The sequence below is a fragment of the Oncorhynchus gorbuscha genome, linkage group LG10 (genome assembly GCF_021184085.1).
Source record: "Oncorhynchus gorbuscha isolate QuinsamMale2020 ecotype Even-year linkage group LG10, OgorEven_v1.0, whole genome shotgun sequence".
NCBI lineage: Eukaryota > Metazoa > Chordata > Actinopteri > Salmoniformes > Salmonidae > Oncorhynchus > Oncorhynchus gorbuscha.
In genome coordinates, this window is record NC_060182.1 from 33,968,285 (window position 1) to 33,988,344 (window position 20,060).

General features: G+C 41.2%; 4 protein-coding genes across 7 annotated transcripts in view; 3 read left to right on the forward strand and 1 right to left on the reverse strand.

Annotated features, from left to right (window-relative positions):
• Positions 1–637: 637 nt before the first annotated feature.
• Positions 638–7,063, reverse strand: pqbp1 (polyglutamine binding protein 1). 2 transcript variants are annotated; one of them, XM_046365755.1, is made up of 7 exons: positions 6,942–7,063; positions 6,632–6,699; positions 6,435–6,546; positions 6,192–6,292; positions 5,767–5,949; positions 5,598–5,655; positions 638–1,074 (listed from the first exon to the last, which is right to left on the reverse strand). In XM_046365755.1, exons 2-7 carry the CDS (start codon positions 6,696–6,698, stop codon positions 909–911), a joined length of 687 nt encoding a protein of 228 aa, XP_046221711.1. In that variant the 5' UTR covers position 6,699; positions 6,942–7,063; the 3' UTR covers positions 638–908. The 2 variants fall into 2 exon arrangements, with proteins under 2 accessions (XP_046221711.1, XP_046221712.1); XM_046365756.1 differs by having other exon boundaries at positions 5,767–5,946; positions 6,942–7,059.
• Positions 7,064–11,678, forward strand: LOC124045934 (mitochondrial import inner membrane translocase subunit Tim17-B). Of its 3 annotated transcripts, none has more exons than XM_046365759.1 (6): positions 7,064–7,346; positions 8,083–8,182; positions 8,278–8,341; positions 8,558–8,686; positions 8,886–8,996; positions 10,544–11,678. In XM_046365759.1, exons 1-6 carry the CDS (start codon positions 7,321–7,323, stop codon positions 10,603–10,605), a joined length of 492 nt encoding a protein of 163 aa, XP_046221715.1. In that variant the 5' UTR covers positions 7,064–7,320; the 3' UTR covers positions 10,606–11,678. The 3 variants fall into 3 exon arrangements, with proteins under 3 accessions (XP_046221715.1, XP_046221714.1, XP_046221716.1); XM_046365758.1 differs by having other exon boundaries at positions 7,072–7,346; positions 10,587–11,678; XM_046365760.1 differs by having other exon boundaries at positions 7,074–7,440; positions 10,587–11,678.
• An 18-nt stretch (positions 11,679–11,696) lies between these two features.
• LOC124045933 (PRA1 family protein 2-like) lies at positions 11,697–13,769 on the forward strand. The gene is made up of 3 exons (XM_046365757.1): positions 11,697–12,007; positions 12,254–12,471; positions 12,610–13,769. The coding sequence occupies exons 1-3, from the start codon at positions 11,823–11,825 to the stop codon at positions 12,747–12,749; spliced, it is 543 nt and encodes a 180-aa protein (XP_046221713.1). The 5' UTR covers positions 11,697–11,822; the 3' UTR covers positions 12,750–13,769.
• A 2,744-nt stretch (positions 13,770–16,513) lies between these two features.
• The window catches only part of LOC124045931 (voltage-dependent L-type calcium channel subunit alpha-1D-like), a 42,829-nt gene continuing 39,282 nt past the window's right edge, over positions 16,514–20,060 (forward strand). Inside the window, exon 1 of the mRNA XM_046365753.1 lies at positions 16,514–16,892. Coding sequence (XP_046221709.1) covers positions 16,880–16,892 — 13 coding nt within the window. The 5' untranslated portion in view covers positions 16,514–16,879. The remainder of the gene's footprint in view (positions 16,893–20,060) is intronic.

Here is a 20,060-nt window from a genome sequence, read left to right on the forward strand (position 1 = left end):
TGGTCCGCCGGGCAGTATTGCAACACGATGACCAAACACGCCTCCAAGACGACCACTGCCTTGCTAAAGAAGCTGAGGGTAAAGGTGATGGACTGGCCAAGCACGTCTCCAGACCTAAACCCTATTGAGCATCTGTGGGGCATCCTCAAATGGAAGGTGGATGAGTGCAAGGTCTAACATCCACCAGCTCCGTGATGTCGTCATGGAGGAGGACTCTAGTGGCAACATGTGAAGCTCTGGTGAACTCCATGCCCAAGAGGGTTTAAGGCAGTGCTGGAAAATGGTGGCCACACACATCATTGACACTTTGGGCCCTATTTGGACATTTTCACTTAGGAGTGTACTCACTTTTGTTGCCAGTGTTTTAGACATTAATAGCTGTGAGTTATTGAGGGGACAGCAAATTTACATTTATACAAGCTGTACACTCACTACTTTACATTGTAGCAAAGTGTCATTTCTTCAGTGTTGTCACATGAAAAGATATACTCATATTTACAAAAATGTGAGGGGTGTACTCACTTGATATACATATATATATGGTAATACTAATATATTCAGAATGATGCCCTTAATTTGCCATGTTTACTGCAATAGCATTGCACATGTAGCCTCTTTTCAAAAAGGGAAAACAGCGTAAGTCATTTATTTAGCATTTATTTAGCAAATGCCACTCATCTGATGATCAATGGTAGCCTACAGGTAAAATTTCAGTCATACCAAAAAAATAGCAAGCAATATTTACACGTGCAGAAACAACTTGTTTCCGCCTCACCAGATAAGCTCTGTCAGCAGGGGTCTCACATTCCATGTAGTGTATGGACTGAGAATAGAAAGGTAACTTCATTCCAAACGTAGCAGGCAAGGAGCCCACAGTTGTGTTTCCTGCCGAGTGTGAACCCCTGTGGTCAGTCGTCGTCATCGTCACTGGGGGGCTTTTTATTGGCTGCGTTGGCCCTGAGTACAGCTCCGGGGCTGGGGTACGGGCGCTGCTGGAACAGAGGCCCTGCTGCCGTGGTGTCCGCCCCGGTCTTCGCCTCATTACGCTTGGGCAAGCCAGTGGACCAATTGCCCCTGTGTGGGGAAAAATACATTTTAGATACATGCAGAAGGACTGTTACGGTGACTGTGTTACGAGTCATGACCGCAGTTCAATTTCCACGTGACTATTGAGTCACGGTAGCTAGGCTTCTTCAACACTGCACTCTGAATGCCGTTGGTCATTAGTAGCCTACCAAACTTGCTAATGGCCGGGTACTCTGAGCTCCATTGTCCCTCTAATCACTGACGTCACTGAAAATGCAATCAAATCAAACTCTTAATGAGAGACCTGGCATTCAGAGTGAGCGGTTGATGCATGGACTGAAATAAGTGTTTCTATAGCCCATGTTTCACAATATTTCTATATGCTATGCATGAGAACTGAGTGAGAACTGAGTTAATGGCCTCTTACTAAGAGGATCCCACAGGCTTTTTTATTTAACCCTTATTTTAGCAGGTAAGTTGACTGAGAACACGTTCTCATTGACAGCAACCACCTGGGGAATAGTTTCAGGGGAGAGGAGGGGGGATGAATGAGCCAATTGAAAGCTGGGGATGATTAGGTGGCCATGATGGTGCAGTATGAAGACCAGATTGAGAATTTAGCCAGGACACCGGGGTTAACACCCCTACTTTTACGATAAGTGGCATGGGATCTATAGTGACCACAGAGTCAGGACACCCGTTTAATGTCCCATCCGTAAGACGACACCCTACACAGGGCAATGTCCCCAATCACTGCCCTGGGGCACTGGGATAAAAAAAAATAGACCAGAGGAAAGAGTGCCTCCAATTGGCCCTCCAACACCACTATATTTCCACTTACCTAGTATTAAGCACATTGCTACGCTCCCGAGTCTAAGGCACTGCATCTCAGTGCTAGAGGCATCACTACAGACCTGGTTCGATTCCAGGCCGTATCACAACCGGCCGTGATTGGCCGTCGCACAATTGGCTCATCGTCGTTAGGGTTTGGCCGGTCTAGGCCGTCATTGTAAATAAGAATTTGTTCTTAACGGACTTGCCTAGTTAAATACATTTAAAAAACAACCGGAGAAGAATGCCTGGCTAGCATGAAAATGAACCGCAGGAGAATCGTCCTCCATTCGCTATACTGCTGCTTACATACAGACTTGAAATCATTGGCCACATTAATAAATGGATCACTAGTCACTTTAATAATGTTTACGTATCTTGCATTACTCATCCCATATGTATATTCTATACCATCTTGCCTATGACGCTCAGTCATCGCTCATCCATATATTATATGTATATATTCTTATTCCATCCCTTTACTTAGATTTGTGTGTATTAGCTAGTTGTTGTGGAATTGTTAGATTACTTGTTAGATATTACTGTACTGTCGGAACTAGAAGCACATGCATTTCGCTACACTCACACATGGTTGGCAGATGTTATTGCATGTGACCAATAACATTTGATTGTGTCATTATCATGGACCCTTTTGTGACCATTCTAAATCATAACTAATTTCAAACATATATCATTTAGTATATGTAAGGACAATATTAAATTGAGAATAGTCTGATAGGTGAGAACATCAATAACTTTCCCAGCGTGTATTTTTTGCATTTTTGTAGCTAGCCTAGGCATAGATGTTTGGAAAAGGTTTGTATCACAACTAAAGTGGCCAAATAACTAAGTGCAGCCTATAGACCTAGGACCCCTGAACAGGGTTGGAAAGCCCATAGCCTACAGAGCCTAGTGAGACGTGTAAGCAAAGTCATTACACAATTGCGTGTTAAAAAAAAAATGACTGGCCACCATTTAAAAAGAGGATCCAAGCTTTCTCATGCTGCTATATTTATTGCTCAATTCTTAAAAGTAAGCACATTAATCCGCTTTACAACAGGTGTGGCCTACCTGGCATATTACAAATGTAACTGTGGTAAGCGCTTTCTCCATTCAAGTACAGGCTATGGATGGACACATTGTTTTTGTAGGTCATTCTAAATAAAAAATTATTCCACACATACAGTGCATTCAGGAAGTACTCAATCTACACACAATACCCCATCATGACAAAGCAAAAACTTGTTTTTAGATATTTTTGCAAAGGTAATGAAAAACAAACCTTATTTAAGTATTCAGACCCTTTGCTATGAGACTTGAAATTGAGCGCAGGTGCATCCTGTTTCCCATTGATCATCCTTGAGATGTTTCTACAATTTGATTGGGGTCCACCTGTGGTAAATTCAATCGATTTGAGAGGATTTGGAAAGGCACCTGTCTAGATAAGGTCCCACAGTTGATAGTGCATGTCAGAGCAAAAAAAGGTTGAAGGAATTGTATCTAGAGCGCCGAGACTGGATTGTGTCGAGGCACAGATCTGGGGAAGGGTACAAAAACATTTTTGCAGCATTGAAGGTCCCCAAGAACACAGTGGCCTCCATTATTAAATGGAAGAAGTTTGGAACCACCAAAACTCTTCCTAGACCTAGCCGCCTGACCAAATGGGGAAGAAGGGCCTTGGTCAGGGAAGTGACCAAGAACCAGATGGTCACTCAGACAGAGCTCCAGAGTTCCTCTGTGGAGATGGGAAGGACAACCATCTCTGCAGCATTCCACCAATCAGGCCTTTATGGTGAGTGGCCCGTTGGAAGCCAGTGTTCAGTCAAAGGCACATGACAGCCCACTTGTCGTTTGGGAGAAACTCCCGAATTACAGGTGTGCCAAGCTTTAGTGCCATACCCAAGAAGACTTGAGGCTGTAATCACTGCCAAAGGTGCTTCCACAAAGTACTGAGTAAAGGGTCTGAATACTTATGTTTATTTATTTTACCTTTATTTAACTAGGGGATTTGAACGCTCCAACCACAACCCTGCCGCCCCAAATGTAAATCACATGTAAATGTGATTTCAGTTTGTTTTTTATACATTTGCAAAAATTTATTTTTTTGCGTTATCATTATGGGGTATTGTGTGTAGATTGATGAGATAAAAGCAACAATTGAATCAATTTTAGAATAAGGCTGTAACGTAACAGAATGTGGAAAAATTCAAGGGGTCTGAATACCTTCCTAATGCACTGTATATATTTGCGCCCATCTAAGTGAATGAATCCATTGGAGGCTTAGACCAAAAACCCATTTATTCTTGATTCAAAAATGTGTTCGGAGGCTCCATATGGAGGTTGTGACGCCATTGTGAGTTTCCAGAGGCCAAATAGAGCTCTGTAGTGCATCGCCATGCGCCTCCCTAATATTGTAACAATACAGAGGGCACTGTATAGCACCGCATCAACATGATTGGTTGATGGTAGGTGGGGGCAGTACATCCTGTATAAACACAAACTCACTTCCTTGACAACAGCTCTGCACTGCCCCGTGAAGCGCAAGAAGTATGAATGCCCTGACTTGTTGAGGCCATATTAGTGTAAATGCTGCATGGCCGATGCAGATGTCATATTGACCTCCGTTGCACAACTCTCTCCAAAATGCACTCTCTCCTGCCAATTTGTGCACATTCATTGTTTGATAACTTAATCGTGTGAATTGTTTGTTTGATTGTTAGTGTATATCAATTCCCCATTACATATATCACCAGTAGTACTTTTACAGTTACTTCCTATAAAATAAAGCAATAAGGCAAGGGGGTGTGTGGTATATGGCCAATAGACCACAGTTAAGGGCTGGTCTTATGCACAACGCAATACGGAGTGCCTGCAGGTATTTGTAAAGTGTATTTGTTTATATATAGACACACCCTACGTGTTTTAATAAAATCAACTAAATGTATTGAGCTCGTCTGATGCTTTAAGCTTACGGTTTGATGCCTCAAGAGGGCACCAGAGAGCTAGATAGATCTTGATAACCAGAAGTTTAAAAAAATAATTAAAAGAACCTGACCCAACTATTCTCCTCTCGCTCCTGCTGACATTTGCAGATTCTTCCATTATTCTCCAGAAGTTGCCGGTAATAGTCTATACGAGGAGTCGGCAACCTTTCCCATGTGGAATTCCAATATATGTGCGCAGTCCCTCGGAAATCATTTTGGGAAAAATATCCTTTCTATTTTATTTAGCGATGTTCAATTGTATTGTTCTTACTATAAAATAATGTCACAGGAAGTATAAGCAATCTTGCCTGCTAAATGAACTAGTGTAGCCCACAGCCATATGGCATAGTCAGATCAAGGCCTAACATAAGGATGACTCAGAATATGTTATTCTTCCGAAATAGGCTACATTGTCTTTATATAATATTTATTTAGAACTGCCTAAAATAAATAATGGGTTTATTGTGATGGTGTAGGCTATATTAAATGGATTGACAACACTTTTTAAAATGTAGATGTTCCAAAGGTCCGGATCAGTGGCTTGTAGGCTATGCTAAATGTGTTTATGTTAGTTAACGGTCAATACAGTGAGACGGGCAGTTACTTGCATGACAGTTACTGGTTGACATAATTTGATGACCACCACAGCCCTACATACAGGGCAGGAGAAAAAGAGTGCCAGGGATTTCTGACCATGGACATGAAGCTCACGATGCAAGGAAAGGTAGCAATGAATGATTGGGTCAGTGGCCTTACTTGGGAGCATCAGAATAAGCACTGGGATCCATTGGGTCCATCTCCTCATCCTTCCTCCCTGCAAAATACAGTTTACAGAAACCTGTTAGCAAGTGTACATAAGCCATTTGATTTGGGTATGGTTGCAATATTTGTTTTGAGCAAGAGATGCAATGTTATGAATCTTTACCTCGTTTGTTCTTGCTGTAGGGGGCAAAGTCTTCTCTCCTCTGCATCCGCCTGTCTCTTTCCCTCCCGTCATTCCTCCCTCTTTCCCTCTCCATTTCTGGTTCCCGATCTTTGTCCCTCTCTCGCTCCCTCTCTCTGTCTGGCTTCTCAATTTGTCTCTCTCCTCTGTCCTCCCCAACCTCTGCTTGTAAGATAGAATATTTGAGTTAGTAAGATCAATCAAATGCATTTATAAAGCCCTTTTTACCCCAGCCGGTGTCAAAGTGCTATACAGAAACCCAGCCTAAAATAGACGTAGGCAGAACAGTTGAAACTGGAGCAGCAGCAAGACCAAGATTGTCAGAATCAAATCCATCCTAAATACTGAGTCTGAATACATGAACCAGGCTCTGCTCTACTGGGTGGTCAAGCTAGGACTGTTCTTACCCCTTGACTTCTTGGCAGCTTTGGTTATCACAGATGTGGGGTCGGTTGGGGACAGCCAGGCAACTAGGTCAGATTCCACATTCCAGTAGTATGGCAGACCACTAAGGATACAAAATGCATGTAATTTTAGAGTCAGTCCACAACAAAAAACAAATCACTGCATAACAGCTGCTGTCCACTAGCCATACTCAATAGGTGTTGTGCAATCTACATGTTTAGTGGAGAATCTGAAAGAGTGCTTACCAAATAGGGTCAAATACTTTGTACCAGTTGGGAGGTAAATTCTCACGGGCAGTGGCCTCATAATCTACATTGTTGTCATCATAGTCCTCAGCAATGATCTCCTCATCCGCATCTAGAGACAGGAAGTGTAATGTTTTAGCTACTAGCTAGCATTTTTGCAGTGAGTAATTTTTTAAATTTTGTTGTTGTAGCCATACCTTGATCTGAGTGCTTAAGAATCCCTCTTTTGGCTAGGCGAGCCAGTAACGCCGGGGGCAGAGGCATCCTACGGGAGAAAATTAACGATTACCGTTATAGCCCGTTGAGTCGATGGCCCCAAACTAGCTAACTAACTTAGCCATAAATACTATTTTCTAACGTGTAGCTAGCTACCTCACTCGCGTCTGGCCGTTAGTGGCTAGCTAACTAACGTTTTCAGCCAATCGAAATTAGCTGTATAGGGAAAACGTTAATGTAATCAAATGTGAATACCAGTTTATAATTACTTGCATCCAAATATGTCCTTACTTTAGTTCAGATGTGGAGCGAAATCTATCCAGCACACAGCCCAAGCGCACAATGATTGCGTCGTTAGTTGGGGGAGGGAATCGGTTGCCGCTTTCAAAACCGCGGGGAATTCGGAAACATACGAGGTCAAATCATGACGTCAGTGCTCTTCAGGTCTGAAAGTCGAAGCTCTAGAAAGAGTCCCGAGTTCCTGAGTTAGAATTCCGAGTTGAATGACCGTTCAAATTGATTTTTCCCAATCGGAGCTCGTTTTTTTCCGAGTTCCCAGTTGTTTTGAACGCCCTGAAGTCGTAATTCCGATTTTCCCAGTTCTCAGTTGTTTCGATCGTGGCATTAGTCTCAGAAATATGTCGTCATAGCACGGACAGCAACAACAAACATGGAAGAATATGCCCGTGAACCTTGGTGAAGTACATTTCAGACAGACAATTAAGTAGACAGTTGTCAATATTGGTGCTATCTCTCTTTAGCCAACATACTTTTCTGCTTTACCATAATGGTTATTATGCTATTTATGTCCGAGTCATTACGCAAATGATGGTTGAATTATAGCTAACTAGCAGACTAAACTCCACTCCATCCATGGTGAAGGAAGTTTTTGACGAAGTTCCTTCACCATGGAGTGGCGTTTAGTCCGCTAGCAGTAAGTTATCGTTAGCTATCTAAGGATGTGGAAGTTTTAGGTACAAACTAATATTACTAGTATTAGGTAGATGGTTATAGTATTGTAAATACCTTGATAGATCATACATGAAAGAATGTCCACAACAGAGGATCGCATTTTCAAATTGAACGTTTTATTAACCAGAACTCACACAGGCTACTGTTTGCCCTCTGCTGTTCCACCAACCACAAGGATGCCTGGCACTGAAACATTCCAGGTATTCCTTTGATTGGCAGATAGCAAAGGGGACTGGTATGCTGGATCCGCCAAACCCAGATCAAACTGATAAACGTGCCCTGATAACCACACATTAGAACACAGGCACATAACTGTCCAAGCGGGTCGCTACAGTATATTAGGTAAATCGTTTATATACCAGTAATAGGCCTACATATTTATGCATAGATAGACAAGTGGTTTCTCGTTAATATCTTTATTGTGGTTTGTTTACTCATGGCCCCTACACACACTTCTCAGTCCCTGGAGAATAGTAGATGACTGTGGTGGTGCGTTCACCATGGGGGCCATCGGCGGAGGGGTGTTCCAGTCAGTCAAGGGCTTTCAGAATGCTCCTGTGGTGAGTTTGAAAGACTCTCTCTTAGCTTATGAAAGATATTTTAAGATCAATATAAGAACAGTGATCGAAAAAGAAATGTCTCCGTCTCTGCACAGGGCTTTCGGCACAGACTAAAAGGTAGCGCCAATGCTGTGAGATTAAGAGCTACACAGATCGGCGGTAAGGGTCACTGTCTTTACAGTAGTTCTCTCTTGTACTGCACACAGTACAAACACCATTCATCATCACGAATGCCGGCCATCCCGTCGTCAGTCATCTGGTTATGATGGTTATTTTATTTTCATGATGGTCTTTATCCATAACTGTCGGTTACACGTTATACAGTACTAGTGTAAGCCCTATATTTCACTAACGGTGTGTGTGATGTTCCTGCAGGTAGCTTTGCTGTTTGGGGTGGACTTTTCTCTACAATCGACTGTGGCCTGGTCCGTATTCGAGGGAAAGAGGACCCCTGGAACTCTATAACTAGTGGGGCGATGACTGGGGCAGTCCTGGCTGCACGCAGTGAGTGTTGAGACAAACATTAATTTGACAATACATTTATTCTAGATGTAACAGATTTCGTATATTTCATCTTTTTTTTCAAGACCCTCTGATCTGAGGCCATCCTGATTCCCACCCCCTGCCTGAACATCTTGCCCCACCCACCCAACAAAGTTAGATTAGCTCAAGGGCTTGACTGTTGGCTTTGTGCCCTCCTTAGGTGGGCCTTTGGCTATGGTGGGGTCGGCCATGATGGGGGGCATCCTGTTGGCCTTGATCGAGGGCTTTGGGATCCTTCTCACCAGATACACCGCACAGCAGTTTCAGAACCGTAAGTAATGTTTAGAGACAGCCCTGGAACCGCTGAAGAAGCCTGATTTGACTGAACTCTGTATGCAGTCAAATAAACAGTGCAGTCAGGTCAGTCAAACGTTTTGGACACACCTACTCATTCCAGGGCTTTTCTTTATTTTTACTAATTTCTACATAGTAGAATAATAGTGAAATAACACATGGAATCATGTAGTAACCAAAAAAGTGTTAAACAAATCAAAACATATTTTATATTTGAGATTATTTAAAGTAGTCACCCTTTGCTTTGCACACTCTTGGCATTCTCTCAACCAGCTTCATGGGGTAGTCATCTGGAATGCATTTCAATTAACAGGTGTGCCTTGTTAAAAGTTAATTGTTGGAATTTACAGAAGATAGTCATATTTGGTAAAAGACCAAGTCTATATTATGGCAAGAACAGCTCATATAAGCAAAGAGAAATGACAGTCCATCGTTACTTTAAGACATGAAGGTCAGTCAATACGGAACATTTCAAGAACTTTAAACGTTTCTTAAGTGCAGTTGCAAAAACCATCAAGCGCTATGATGAAACTGGCTCTCATGAGGACCAGAGTTACCTCTGCGGCAGAGGATAAGTTCATTAGAGTTAACTGCACCTCAGATTGCAGTCCAAATAAATGCTTCACAGAGTTCAAGTAACAGACCCATCTCAACATCAACTGTTCAGAGGAGACTGCGTGAATCAGGCCTTCATAGTCGAATTGCTGCAAAGAAACCACTACTAAAGGACACCAATAAAAAGAAGAGAATTGTTTGGGCCAAGAAATACAAGCAATGGACATTAGACCGGTGTAAATCTGTCCTTTGGTCTGATGAGTCCAAATTTTAGATTTTTGGTTCCAACCGCCATGTTTTTGTGAGATGCAGAGTAGGTGAGTGGATGATCTCCGCATGTGTGGTTAACCACCATTAAGCATGGAGGAGGAGGTGTTATGGTGCTTTTCTGGTGACACTGTCACTGATTTATTTAGAATTCATGGCATACTTAACCAGCATTGCTACACAGCATTCTGCAGCGATACGCCATCCCATCTGGTTTGACCCAACACACCTCCAGGCTGTGTAAGGGCTATTTGACCAAGAAGCAGAGTGATGGAGTGCTGCATCAGATGACCTGGCCTCCACAATCACCCGACCTTCAGAGTGAAGGAAAAGCAGCCAACAAGTGCTTAGCATATGTGGGAACTTCTTCAAGACTGTTGGAAAAGCATTTCTCATGAAGCTGGTTGAGAGAATGCCAAGAGTGTGCAAAGCTGTCATAAAGGCAAAGGGTGGTTACTTTGAAGAATCTCAAATATGAAATATTTTTGTTTAACACCTTTTTGGTTACTAAATGATTCCATATGTGTTATTTCATCGTAACAATGTCTTCACCATTATTCTACAATGTAGAAAATAGTACAAATAAAGAAAAACCCTTGAATGAGTAGGTGTTTCCAAACTTTGGACTGGTACTGTACATTTAGTTGGGAATTGAATGAATGTCACAACCCTAGTTGTATTCTTCTGAAAACCCCCACACAGGAGTAACTACCACAGTTGAAATATGGTTATTTCTCATATCCAGCGAGTCCCTTTGTGGATGACCCCAGCCAGCTTCCTCCTAAGGATGCCAGCCAACAGCAGACTGGGTCCCAGTAGGTTCCATGGAGCTGCCGGGCCTAGCTACAGCCCTGCGTACTGTGACTGACAATCTCAGACTAGAGAGGAGAGGGGTGCTCTGAAACCTGACCTCACTGGTGTAAGCAACCTCACCCTGAACCAGCCTCCATCCTACCAACGGTCATAAGAACATAGATGCACTTTATTATTATTATTCCTCAGGGGTAGATTACAGGTTATTTGAATATGTTTGTGTATACTGGTTCACTACTGTTCCTTCTGACTGGTCCTGAATTATACCCACCTTTTATCAGATTAATTTATGCACAAAACCAGCATTTTGTGGTGACTAAGACTTTTGGTGCTGAATAACTGCAGTTACAGAAATAGAATGGGTAGCTAAACATGAATAGGCATTAATACAGGTATGTGCGAGTATGTAATGACTGTATTTAGGATTAGAATTGAGTGTCAGGGGTGACAAAATCAATGTTGTTCAAAACTGATGTAATTGATTTTGCTTGTAAAATGTAATGCACTCAGGGAGGAGAACTGCAGTATCATTCCATTTCCTCTCCTCATGGCAGCTTTCATAACCGTGAGGCTTATTATAACGGTAGGGATTCAGGGTCACATCACAAAAACACTTATCTTTTGATTCCATTTGCAAACTCAGAAGGCAGGAATGGAAGGCCGTGTCCATATGCTCATGTGTTCTGCTCCGCTGTTTACCTCGCTCCCTTTATTGCTACTATGCCATGCATTCCCACACATTTGCATTCCCACACATTTCCAAAGCCTAAGCACTATAATGTCTATCCACTTTGTTGAACCAGAGCACTTTCCTACTCCATCTCTTTATTTGTTATTATGGTCATAAAACTTGAGATGGAGAAGGTTCTTGACACAATTAGATATTATTTTGTCATTCAAAACATGTGACATGTAATGTATAGAATGCTGTACCATATTTGTTGATTTTAATTTATTTATGATGCAGAAAAATAAGTGTTAGCAGTGTAATTGACTGGAAAAAATAATTAAATTGTTGATTCTGTATGGCTTATTATCCATCCCCTCTGATGCAATCAAGTACGCAGCAATATGGGGGCAGTTGATTATCCTAAGCAAGTCCGCAAACCGAACACGCCCCCTACCATGCTTTGAATTATGGGAGATGTGGTCTGTTATTTGATTGAACATGGAAAAAATGGACGTGCAGCCGCCGCCTATCCGAACCTTAGATGATTTTGTTTTGAGCTCGGCTCAGTTCGCCGTGCCAGATATTCGTAATCTGGAGAGATGGAACAATCGGATCATAAACAACTTGCTTTATTACCAGTCCAACTATTTCGTCTCGTTTTTGACCATCCTGGGAATAGTAGGGTAAGTTTCTGACGTGGTCGTTTTCTGAATGCAAGCACAGCTGCTTTTGTTAGCTGCTTTTGTATTGTAGTACGAGTCATCACACATTCTGTGGATATGGGTGTGTGATGGGTCCATGTTCCATAATCATATATTAGCTAATCGCCATTGTATTGGATTCATGGTCCAATGGGACATAATGAGTTATAACCTATAGAGAAAAGTCAACTAACATCAGCCATCTCTATATCCCTCCTGGTCTGACAGTTATTTCCAGCCCTTCAACCTCTTCTTGGGGGCCACAGTTGTGACATTGATATTCATGGGGTTTGTATGGGCAGCAGAGAACCAGGCCCCCATCAGACGGTTCCGCCGGAACCACCCGGCCCTGGCCCTGGGTGCCATTCTGGGGGCCAGCTACCTCTTCCTCACAGTGCTTGGGGGAGTGGCCGTCTTCCTATTTGGCATAGCCTTCCCCATCTTATGTTAGTATTTATTCTCTCTTTCACCTCTCCCCATTCGTGTTGCCACAATGTAAATATATACATCTCTCTCTCCCCCTCTCCATTTGTTATACCCCTGACTTCTATTCTATTTTCTCTTTCCCTCTACCGCTGTTACAGTGATATTGATCCACGCCTCTGTTAGAATGCGGAGCCTCAAGAACAAGTTGGAGAACAAGCTGGAGAGCATTGGTTTGAAGAGAACACCTATGGGGCTCCTATTGGAGTCACTAGGACAGGAACAGGAAGCTGGATCTTAGAGTGGGAGGAGAGGAGGAAAAAAGGAGATATGTGCCCTGTTCTATTTCAGTCTCTTGCCTCTTGCTCCTTTGGTATGCCCAAATCTGAAAGGAATGGATGAAGCAATATGGTGATGAAGCTAAACTCCATCATATATCCTGTCCTGCCCAGATATGTAATCACAGGGGTAGGTGCCAGAGACTTAAATGGAATGAGGCCTCTCATACTGAGAGTGCACGAAAAGTAGAGGAAGAGAGGAGGGAAGTAAAGCAAAGGTGCAATGATTGTTATGATTTCTCAGTGTCACAAAGGTGTTGTAACAGATTGTAAATTCTGTGGAATCTATTTGGCCTATGTAATACACACACTAACTGATGTGGGTTCTTCCACCGCGATGTAAGTCATTTTGCACCCCTTGACAAGTTCCTGATATAGAGTTTACATTGTATCGTCAGAAAAAGACAACAAAAAAAAGACATTGTGCGCTGAAAATCTGCGCTGAGAAGTAAACGTGGCCTCCTAACAGACGTGTGTTGTAAGTGCTACAATAAGATGGTTTTTAAAATGCAATTTAACGCCAGTGTTATGGTTACAAAAAATGATTTTACATAGAAACCTGAAGGTGTTTGATGAGTCACTACTCTGTGACTCCTGACCACACTGCTTTTTGTGTTATTGTACATCTTCTACTATTGTTGGGTTTTGCAATTTAATGCAGTTGAAAGTTTAAATGTGTTTTGGGATGGAAGGGCAACAGTGGATCATCTGTATGCTTTGAATAGAAATATAATTAATTCTACTTCTATGATTTTATTATTCCAAGAATGTTTACCGGGATTATTTATGCCTCTGTCCACACATTATTTGGTGCCAAGAACATTAATGTCAGTCTGCCTTCATTGTTTAGAATTCTATTCAATTGAGAATATTTTATATTTCTTTGATCATTGCCTTCTATGGACTTAATGTGTGCTTTTTTTACAATGCTGTCAACATGTATTTACACTTAATTTACTAAATAATATACCTTACATCTGCAATATCTTGTCATTATGTTATTCTGCAATCAGCCTATTATAAATTATTTGATCAAATTCGAAGAATAGATACAGTCATCGCCAAAGGTTTTGAGAATGACAAATATTAATTTTCACAAAGTTTGCTGCCTCAGTGTCTAGATATTTTTGACAGATGTTACTATGGAATACTGAAGTATAATTACAAGGATTTAATAAGTGTCAAAGGCTTTTATTGACAATTACATGAAGTTGATGCAAAGAGTCAATATTTGCAGTGTTGTCCCTTCTTTTTCAAGACCTCTGCAATCCACCCTGGCATGCTGTCAATTAGCTTCTGGGCCTCATCCTGACTGATGGCAGCCCATTCTTGCATAATCAATGCTTGGAGTTTGTCAGAATTTGTGGGGTTTTGTTTGTCCACCTGCCTCTTGAGTATTGACCACAAGTTCTCAATGGGATTAAGGTCTGGAGAGTTTCCTGGCCATGGACCCAAAATATCAATGTTTTGTTCCCCGAGCCACTTCATTTTCACTTTTGCCTTATGGCAAGGTGCTCCAACATGCTGGAAAAGGCATTGATCATCACCAAACTGTTCCTGGATGGTTGGGAGAAGTTGCTCTCGGAGGATGTGTTGGTACCATTCATTATTCATGGCTGTGTTCTTAGGCATAATTGTGAGTGAGCCCACTCCCTTGGCTGAGAAGCAACCCCACACATGAATGGTCTTAGGATGCTTTACTGTTGGCATGACACAGGACTGATGGTAGCGCTCACCTTGTCTTCTCCGGACAAGCTTTTTTCTGGATGCCCCAAACAATCGGAAAGGGGATTCATCAGAGAAATTGACTTTACCCCAGTCCTCATCAGTCCAATCCCTGTACCTTTTGCAGAATATCAGTCTGTCTCTGATGTTTTTCCTGGAGAGAAGTGGCTTCTTTGCTGCCCTTCTTGATACCAGGCCATCCTCCAAAAGTGTTTGCCTCACTGTGCGTGCAGATGCCTGCTGCCATTCCTGAGCAAGCTCTGTACTGGTGGTGCCCCGATCCCACAGCTAAATAAACTTTAGGAGACGGTCCTGGCACTTTCTGGACTTTCTTGGGCGCCATGAAGCCTTCTTCACAACAATTGAACCGCTCTCCTTGAAGTTCTTGATGATCCGATAAATTGTTGATTTAGGTGCAATCTTACTGGCAGCAATATCCTTGCATGTGAAGCCCTTTTTTGCAAAGCAAGGATGACGGCACTTGTTTCCTTGCAGGTAACCATGGTTAACAGAGGAATAATAATGATTCCAGGCACCACCCTCCTTTTGAACCTTCCAATCTGTTATTTGAACTCAATCAGCATGACAGAGTGATCTCCAGCCTTGTCTTCGTCAACACTCACACCTGTGTTAACGACATAATCACTGACATGATGTCAGCTGGTCCTTTTGTGTCAGGGCTGAAATGCAGTGGAAATGTTTTTTTGGGGGTGGTTCAGTTCATTTGCATGGCAAAGAGGGACTATGAAGTTAATTGCAATTCATCTGATCACTCTTCATAATATTCTGGAGTTTATGCAAATTGTCATCATACAAACTGAGGCAGCAGACTTTGGGAAAATTAATATTTGTGTCATTCTCAAAACTTTTGGCCATGACTGTACATCCTGCCTGGTCACACAATAACAACTGAAAACATGCACCAGCAGAGGTCAGCAGAGGCAAGCACGGAGGGACCCAAATATTCTGTGCAGCATGCTAATGTTATTAATGATAAAATATACAAATGAGTTGGAGGACCACACAACATGTCATCATGTGAGTCCCAGTTTACTTCGATATGATGGTTATTTTATCAATATTTGTGCATAAAAGCATTTCCATTGCCATTTCTCCCATAATTCATTTTACCAACACAAAGAGATCCCATCTTGTGTAATGTATTTTGTTTTGTTTACATTCGTACTGATAAGAGTGTCTGCTGAATGACCAAAATGTAAATATTTAAAAAAAGAAGAAGACTTGCACAGCATGCTGGGTAATTTATTTTAATGAGCTCTACCCACCCAAACATGTACACATTTGGTCAGAATAAACCAGATCCAAGTCTGAACAATCCTAGACTTCTAGGTTATCTTTCACACGTTTGAACATCACAGTACAGTACGTAGAGTACGGTATGGTACAGTACATTACAGTAGAGTATAGTTTTATTCAGTAGAGTGCAGTACAGTACAATATAGTTGAATTCAGTAGAGTACAGTACAGTTTAGTTCAGAAGAATGGAGTACATTAGATTCAATTAAGGTACAATACAGTACACTACATTTCTTCACTTTACTGTAGTCTACTGTGCTCTACTGTACTGTACAGTACTGTACTATAAATTTCTTTACTGTACTGTGTGTGTACTTTACTGTAATGTACTGTAAAACAAGTATATATAACTGAGGACGTCCAATAGACGTTACCGTCGGTAAATGTTTAGATGACATTTACGAGAAAAGTAAACCCCACAAGGTGTGCACTGCAGCAACTCTCCTGCACCACTTGTCCGTCTGTCCTTGACTGATCGCTTGCTGTCCATGGTGCTGAAAATGCGTCCAAAAGGACTTGGCGCAAGATGGTCTAGTTGTCGCCATTTTTAAAGAATTTTATAAATCATATCCATGGACCACACTGACCAGAAGTTCCTCTACGTTCCCTCCACCCTCCCTTTAAAAGATTTCACGGTCATCCCTTTAAACGGCTCAATTACTCTAATCCTGAGTTCAAGGCTGACTACAGCAGATCGTTAGCAACCTGCAGAGTGTGTGGGGACGAGTTTATTACTATTATTTGGACATTTTTATCTGTGCTTACATGGTAAAGAAAAATGTTGCCGCATTGGAGCAATAAATACAAATATCAGATTTCATGAGTAATTGCTGTAGAAATAATTCGACAAGGATGGACCAATTATCGGTGTGGAGCACTGACACGGATTGTGAAATGGCTTGCTAACTCTCCATACGTTTTTTTGTTTTCCAATACGCGGTGCACAGCCAATTTCAACATTGGTTGTCAGTCAAACTCTGCAACTTGCAAAACTATTTGATGGTGGCTCTTTCCCTGAAGCTGAAGGCATATCGTGGTTTTGAACTGCGACATGGCAGGAAAAGGTAAAATATTGGCCATGCAAAACGTCGTTTTGGTTGTTCCCAATCTGTAATTGTAAACGGCTGACCCCGTGACTTTGTTTTGTAAAAGGAGTAAGGGGGAGCTGAGAAAGTTTGCATTCATTGCTGTGCATGAAAGGACTGAAAGTCCATGAAATTGTCATGATACTGTAATTCTAAACGTGTCTTGAACCTATACTTTGTTATACTTTGTTTGTTTACAAATGCCAATGCAAAAACAACAAACAATGATGTCATACAACCTCAGATTTGGGGTTATAAAAGGGTATGTATGACTCATAAGGCTTTTAATATCCTTCAAGAATCAATGGGCATAATGTCTGTATAATGTATAATGTATTAATATAATAACTCAAGGATCTCTTACAACATAAACCGTTAGTCTTAGTCACTTTCAATAACAACTCTTGTCAGCTTTGTGTCATTATCTAATGAGGCCTACACACAGTACCATTGTCACAAAACACAATAAGGAATTATAGACAACACTTGTGGCTGGGGGCAGTGGGCGGGCACATTGTCAAACAGCCCATTTATCACAGCTGTTCTACTCAATATGGCATCTTATGGTTCCATGTAGGCCTATCATACCTTAATGTACCCTATAGGCCTATCATACCTTAATATACCCTATAGGCCTATCAGACCTTAATATACCCTATAGGCCTATCAGACCATAATATACCCTATAGGCCTATTATACCTTACTGTACTATGTAAGCCTATCATACCTTAATGTACCCTATAGGCCTATCATACCTTAATGTACCCTATAGGCCTATCATACCTTAATGTACCCTATAGGCCTATCATACCTTAATGTACCCTATAGGCCTATCATACCTTAATGTACCCTATAGGCCTATCATACCTTAATGTACCCTATAGGCCTATCATACCTTAATGTACCCTATAGGCCTATCATACCTTAATGTACCCTATAGACCTATCATACCTTAATATACCCTATAGGCCTATCATACCTTAATGTACCCTATAGGCCTATCATACCTTTTATATAATCTGTAGGCCTATCAGACTTTAATGTACCCTATAGGCCTATCATACCTTAATATACCCTATAGGCCTATCAGACCATAATATACCCTATAGGCCTATTATACGTTACTGTACTATGTAAGCCTATCATACCTTAATGTACCCTATAGGCCTATCATACCTTAATGTACCCTATAGGCCTATCATACCTTAATGTACCCTATAGGCCTATCATACCTTAATGTACCCTATAGGCCTATCATACCTTAATGTACCCTATAGGCCTATCATACCTTAATGTACCCTATAGGCCTATCATACCTTAATGTACCCTATAGGCCTATCATACCTTAATGTACCCTATAGGCCTATCATACCTTAATGTACCCTATAGGCCTATCATACCTTTTATATAATCTGTAGGCCTATCAGACTTTAATGTACCCTATAGGCCTATCATACCTTAATGTACCCTATAGGCCTATCATACCTTAATGTACCCTATAGGCCTATCATACCTTAATGTACCATATAGGCCTATCATACCTTAATGTACCCTATAGGCCTATCATACCTTAATGTACCCTATAGGCCTATCATACCTTAATATACCCTATAGGCCTATCATACCTTAATGTACCCTATAGGCCTATCATACCTTAATGTACCCTATAGGCCTATCATACCTTAATATACCCTATAGGCCTATCATACCTTAATGTACCCTATAGGCCTATCATACCTTAATGTACCCTATAGGCCTATCATACCTTAATGTACCCTATAGGCCTATCATACCTTAATGTACCCTATAGGCCTATCATACCTTAATGTACCCTATAGGCCTATCATACCTTAATGTACCCTATAGGCCTATCATACCTTAATATACCCTATAGGCCTATCATACCTTAATGTACCCTATAGGCCTATCATACCTTAATATACCCTATAGGCCTATCATACCTTTTATATAATCTGTAGGCCTATCAGACTTTAATGTACCCTATAGGCCTATCATACCTTAATATACCCTATAGGCCTATCAGACCATAATATACCCTATAGGCCTATCATACCTTAATATACCCAATAGGCCTATCAGACCATAATATACCCTATAGGCCTATTATACGTTACTGTACTATGTAAGCCTATCATACCTTAATGTACCCTATAGGCCTATCATACCTTAATGTACCCTATAGGCCTATCATACCTTAATGTACCCTATAGGCCTATCATACCTTAATGTACCCTATAGGCCTATCATACCTTAATATACCCTATAGGCCTATCATACCTTAATGTACCCTATAGGCCTATCATACCTTAATATACCCTATAGGCCTATCATACCTTAATGTACCCTATAGGCCTATCATACCTTAATATACCCTATAGGCCTATCATACCTTTTATATAATCTGTAGGCCTATCAGACTTTAATGTACCCTATAGGCCTATCATACCTTAATATACCCTATAGGCCTATCAGACCATAATATACCCTATAGGCCTATCATACCTTAATATACCCAATAGGCCTATCAGACCATAATATACCCTATAGGCCTATTATACGTTACTGTACTATGTAAGCCTATCATACTTTAATGTACCCTATAGGCCTATCATACCTTAATGTACCCTATAGGCCTATCATACCTTAATGTACCCTATAGGCCTATCATACCTTAATGTACCCTATAGGCCTATCATACCTTAATGTACCCTATAGGCCTATCATACCTTAATGTACCCTATAGGCCTATCATACCTTAATATACCCTATAGGCCTATCATACCTTAATGTACCCTATAGGCCTATCATACCTTAATGTACCCTATAGGCCTATCATACCTTAATGTACCCTATAGGCCTATCATACCTTAATGTATCCTATAGGCCTATCATACCTTAATATACCCTATAGGCCTATCATACCTTAATGTACCCTATAGGCCTATTATACCTTAATGTACCCTATAGGCCTATCATACTTTAATGTACCCTATAGGCCTATCATACCTTAATATACCCAATAGGCCTATCAGACCATAATATACCCTATAGGCCTATTATACGTTACTGTACTATGTAAGCCTATCATACCTTAATGTACCCTATAGGCCTATCATACCTTAATG

Excerpts from the sequence above, each read along its gene's own strand:
- pqbp1 (XM_046365755.1), bottom strand. The coding sequence starts at position 6,698 with ATGCCTCTGCCCCCGGCGTTACTGGCTCGCCTAGCCAAAAGAGGGATT. Across the intron at positions 6,293-6,434 it reads AAAGTATTTGACCCTATTTG|TGGTCTGCCATACTACTGGA; the intron begins GTAAGCACTCTT and ends TTGTATCCTTAG. Across the intron at positions 5,950-6,191 it reads AGCTGCCAAGAAGTCAAGGG|CAGAGGTTGGGGAGGACAGA; the intron begins GTAAGAACAGTC and ends CTATCTTACAAG.
- LOC124045934 (XM_046365758.1), top strand. The coding sequence starts at position 7,321 with ATGGAAGAATATGCCCGTGAACCTTG. Across the intron at positions 7,347-8,082 it reads GAATATGCCCGTGAACCTTG|TCCCTGGAGAATAGTAGATG; the intron begins GTGAAGTACATT and ends CACACTTCTCAG. Across the intron at positions 8,342-8,557 it reads AAGAGCTACACAGATCGGCG|GTAGCTTTGCTGTTTGGGGT; the intron begins GTAAGGGTCACT and ends ATGTTCCTGCAG.
- LOC124045933 (XM_046365757.1), top strand. The coding sequence starts at position 11,823 with ATGGAAAAAATGGACGTGCAGCCGCCGCCTATCCGAACCTTAGATGAT. Across the intron at positions 12,008-12,253 it reads ACCATCCTGGGAATAGTAGG|TTATTTCCAGCCCTTCAACC; the intron begins GTAAGTTTCTGA and ends CTGGTCTGACAG. Across the intron at positions 12,472-12,609 it reads CATAGCCTTCCCCATCTTAT|TGATATTGATCCACGCCTCT; the intron begins GTTAGTATTTAT and ends CCGCTGTTACAG.